The following is a 4,914-nucleotide window of genomic DNA, read 5'->3' as shown; positions in this document are numbered from 1 at the left end:
AGAGTATAGCAAATAGGTAAGACCATGATTGTTCTTAGTGACTATGTTCTAAGAATGCAGCTAGGTGTAATTCTAAGATTGTTGAGGGTTTGTCACGACTTAATTAACTAAAACTAGAAAAAAGCTTCCAACCGCTTGGTCTAGCAAGGAAGTACTAAACGATTTGAAAAGTAAAGCAAAGATAATAATAATGGAAATGATACATCTACTTGGAAATAGTTCACATGCCACCTAGATCATCTACCAAATTACTTATAATTGTCGAACGACTAATCACGACCAAGTTTCCTATCAAGTCCCCCGGTCAAAATGGTCAAGATAATCAAGTCACCTAACCCTTTAATTAAGATTCCTGTCAAGTCCTCTAATTAAGATTATAAACTAAGTCTGTTTTTATGATCTAACCTTTATAGTTTAACTGGGATTCCTGTCAAGTCACCCAAGCAGTTTGGTTTCCGATCAAGTCCCCGACCTACTTTAACTATAATATCATATTCATTCAAGTCATTAAACCTAAACAATTATGGATCGACGGTCAAACATAAAATAGTTCAACTATTATAAATAAATTATATCACTACATAGACATGATCACATTATCCAAGCAGATGCATATTGATTTAGCTACTCATGGCAAAACAAATAAAACTAACAATCATTAAAAATAGATACATCCATAATAGTAATTGTCAAATAAAATAGTCTTGCAAATAAGTATGCTAATAACAATAATAAAGGAAAGGAAAGATCAAACTAATAATAGGGAAATCGAAGTCACGCAGTCCGTATCCTTCTTGGCCGCTCCTTCGAATCAACACCACGAACCCTAATTAATTTGACCTATTAATGATGATTTGAATGATGATTGTTGTTGAGAATTGATGCTTGATCTCCGGATGATATGGAGGTCTTACGAGGGTTTAGATCTGATGAAAATACCGTAGAATGGCCCCAAAAGTCGCCTGGAAGAAGTAAGTTTCAGCTATAAGGGTTTAGAGGGGTATTTATAAGTTTAAGGCAAAACCCTAGCTGGCGGACCTACTTCCAGCGGCGCTGGTAGAAGTCTCAGCGGCGCTGGCTGGCTTCCTGCTCCGCTGGTTGGTGTCCCAGCTCCGCTGGTTGACTTTCAGTTCCGCTGGTTGGCTTTAGGATGACTTCCAGCGGCGCTAGAGTATGATGTGAGCAGTGCTGGTCATGGAGATCAACATGAAAGTTGTAGATCTTTCTCTCGCCTTTCCATAGATAACTTACTCGTCAGAAACGGAGTTCGCATGAAGAAGATATGCCCAAAATACTAACACGTGGTCGTATGCTTCATGTTGGCCTCGAATTCTTCATCTTCCGCTTGCTAGTCTTCGTCCAAAAGTCATGTGGCTTTTTGTTAAGTTGAGTGGAGACGTTTGCCTTCACTTGCACACCTTGTGAATCTATCATAACATGTCATCCCATTAAGTACCAAAATTTCACATTTCTTAACTCATTTAGACATCAAAACATGACCTAAAGATATAGGAAATAATCACAAAATGGATGCTCATCATATACCCTCACACTTAAGTCTTTGCTTGCCCTCAAGCAAATAATCCAAGAAAAAGATCAATGATCAGCGGACTACTTAAGTGTTCAAGTTATTCTACTTCATTAAACATTTGAAGAAAAGTCATGCAAAATGTTTTGAGAAAGCTTAAGACAAAATCAGGAAGCTATAGCTAGAGGAGAGATAATTGTTTAATCAAAACTAAAAGCTAACTTTATTCGTGTTAATACCTCTAAAACAGTTATATACCCCCACATGTCTTACAACTCAATCTTACTTCTTTCTGTCGACTAGTTAAGCACTTAATTAAAGTTTGTGTAGCAATCAGAACTACTAGCTACTAGTAAGGTATTCACATTTCAAGGTTTGTGTACTTATGAGTCACTACTTAGAGATATCCTCACACTACAGTCATGCTCACTGGCTAAATACTAAAGAAGTTATACGATTTATCATCTTTAATAGTTGATACAACGGTGATAGGTCGGTGATTCCTCACTCGCAGAGTGACATAACTCAACTAAAAGTTCACATCAAGACAGCGGTGACAGGTCGGTGGTTCCCCATGCGCAGAGCGACATAACTTGATGCTTATAGATTTTACTCGCTATTAGTTCTTTGAACTTTATTTAATCTACTTATTGCCTTTTCTTTAAGATTTTACTACATTATTCATGCAATGGACATTATCAGAGATCCCAGATGCCTCATACTCCTACTCCACATGTAACTAGTTCACATTAAGTAGTGTAAGAATTAAGGTGAAGCATACATCTAAACTAGTTCCTACACAAGCATGTATAATTAAGTCCAATTAGTACATCTATAGTAATAACTAGAAAGCTCTAATTGCTAGGTATATTCAAGTCCGATTAAGTGTGCTATGGCAACCATAATCACATACAGTTTTAGTCTAAGCTCTAATCCAGTTGGAAGCATGAACAGCCACAAATCTATAGTTAAGCTAACAATTCTAAATAACCGTTCATCCTACCAAGCAAATATCGCTTAATTATCGTCATCTTTTGTCTACTTGCAAAGCTTATACTCTCAAAATAATTTTCAGACACTTAAAAACTTTAAATTTGCATGAAATAAGTAGTAGAAAACTTGTGTAAAATCAATCAATTAGACCAAGGGTTTTTCCTATTCCATCCCCCCACACTTAAAGTGTACAACGCCCTCGTTCTACTAGACATACAGAACAAAGGGAAATAGGAAAAACACGTAAAATATAAAAGAAAAAAGATTAACGAAACTTCTGGGGCCTAATGTTGCGTCTCCATCTTCTTATCTTTTTGGTAATTTCTGATTTTTTAATTTTTTTTTAGATTTTTAGGTTTTCTGATTTTTTTGTGTTTTTGGCGATCTGGTGCGCAGAACGGAGCTGTAAGTTACACTGGTGGAGTGGGTAGCGGCGCTGGCTGAGGACCAGCGGCGCTAGTGAAGTGCCTAGCGGCGCTGCTTGCCATTCCTGAACTAAGAGCGGCGCTGGGGTGGTGTGTAGCGGCGCTGGTGATGTTGCCAGCGGCGCTAGGCTGCCCTGATGCAGGCCCAACGGCGCTGGAGTGGTTCTAGCGGCACTCGTGACTCTTGTACATGTTCCGAAGTCTGATATCTTCAGCGATTTGATGCTCGAACTCCCCCACACTTATCTTTTGGCCAAGTGCATGGTTTCCTTCAGACTACAAAGCAAAATACTCCTGCACACTTTAATCAAAATATCAAAATGGAAATAACAAGCTAAAACCTAAAAATGAAATGAAAAACAAATACATAATCAAACTAGTAAAAAGAAAAACAAAAGCTAAACAAAACAAAACTTGGGTTGCCTCTAAAAAAGCGCTTAATTTATTTAGGAGTCTTAAGCTAGACTCTTTCACTACTTATTCATCAACGACATAAGGGCCAAGTTCTATGCCCTCGTCCTTATAGCTATCCTCCTCATAGTAGTGTTTCACTCTCTGCCCGTTGACTATAAAACTACCCCCACTATTACCACGTAACTCTACATGTCCCGACGGGTAACCTTTTATGACTTCAAATGGTCCTGCCCATTTTGACATGAGTTTTGGCACTTTGAGCTTAAAGCGGGAATTAAACAAAAGTACCCTTATCACCTTCCTTGAATTCTTTCATCCTAATCCTCCTATCATGCCATGCCTTTGTTCTCTCCTTGTGGATACTAGAGTTCTCATATGCTTGTCGTCTAAGTTCTTCTAGTTCATCTAGTTCCAAATACCTTTCCTTCTCAGCTTCGTCTAAATCCATGTTACAATTCTTAATTGCCCAATAAGACCTATTCACTATTTCTAATGGTAAATGACACGTTTTTCCATACACTAACTTATAGGGTGTGGTTCATATGGGTGTCTTATAGGCTGTCCTAAATGTCCAAAGTGCATCATCTAACCTATTTGCCCAATTCTTAGGGTTATCCTTAACTGTTTTCTCTAAAATTCTCTTAAGTGCCCTATTGGTGTTTTCTACTTGACCACTAGTTTGAGGGTGATAAGCTGTTGAAAACCTATGGCTGACTCCATATCTCTTAAGTACCTTTTCTAATTGAGCATTTGCAAAATGACTACCCCTATCGCTAATCAAAGCCTTAGGCATTCAAAACCTACTGAACAAGTTCTTAAGGAAATCTACAACTACCTTAGCATCATTAGTAGGTAAAGCCATAGCTTCTGTCCATTTTGAAACATAATCTACTGCTACTAGAATATACTTAAACTTATGAGAATGTGGAAATGGTCCCATGAAATCTATTCCCCAAATATCAAATACTTCGCAAACTTGAATGTTCTTCTGTGGCATCTCATCTCTCTTGGTGATCGACCCTTGGCGCTGGCATGCATCACTTAACTTAACTAAAGTTTTGGCCTCTTGAAAAATTCCAGGCTAGTAAAATCCTGCCTCAAATACCTTCCTAGCTGTAGTCGTCGGGCCATAATGTCCTCCTGGGGGTCCTGAATGACAGTCATCTAATATCTTCCTACTCTCACTTTCTGACACACATCTCCTGATCATATCGTCTGCACACATCCTAAACAAGTATGGTTCCTCCCAGTAATAATATTTAAGGTCTGAAAAGAACTTTTTCCTACGGTAATAGTCTAAATGCAACGGTAAAACTCCTGCAGCTTGGTAATTAGCTATGTCAGCGAACCAAGGTATATCTTCCTTATCATCTACTTCTATCCTCATCAAATTCTCTTCGGGGAAGGATTCATCTATCTCTTCATAATCAGGTTCCTCCTCATCTAGGTTATCTAATCTACTAAGGTGATCTGCAACTACATTTTCTGCTCCCTTCTTGTAACACCCCGACTACGACGGAAAACTCGGGATGCTAAATAAAGTACACGCGCACA

General features: G+C 38.4%; 1 protein-coding gene across 1 annotated transcript; it reads right to left on the bottom strand.

The window, feature by feature from the left end:
* Window positions 1–3,423: 3,423 nt before the first annotated feature.
* Window positions 3,424–3,808, bottom strand: LOC122585905. The gene is made up of 2 exons (XM_043758026.1): window positions 3,649–3,808; window positions 3,424–3,587 (listed from the first exon to the last, which is right to left on the bottom strand). The coding sequence occupies exons 1-2, from the start codon at window positions 3,806–3,808 to the stop codon at window positions 3,424–3,426; spliced, it is 324 nt and encodes a 107-aa protein (XP_043613961.1).
* Between the last annotated feature and the right edge of the window lie 1,106 nt (window positions 3,809–4,914).

This window comes from Erigeron canadensis, chromosome 1 (assembly GCF_010389155.1).
Source record: "Erigeron canadensis isolate Cc75 chromosome 1, C_canadensis_v1, whole genome shotgun sequence".
NCBI lineage: Eukaryota > Viridiplantae > Streptophyta > Magnoliopsida > Asterales > Asteraceae > Erigeron > Erigeron canadensis.
The sequence above is the reverse complement of the archived record's forward strand: the minus strand, read 5'-3'. Positions and strand labels throughout refer to the sequence as shown.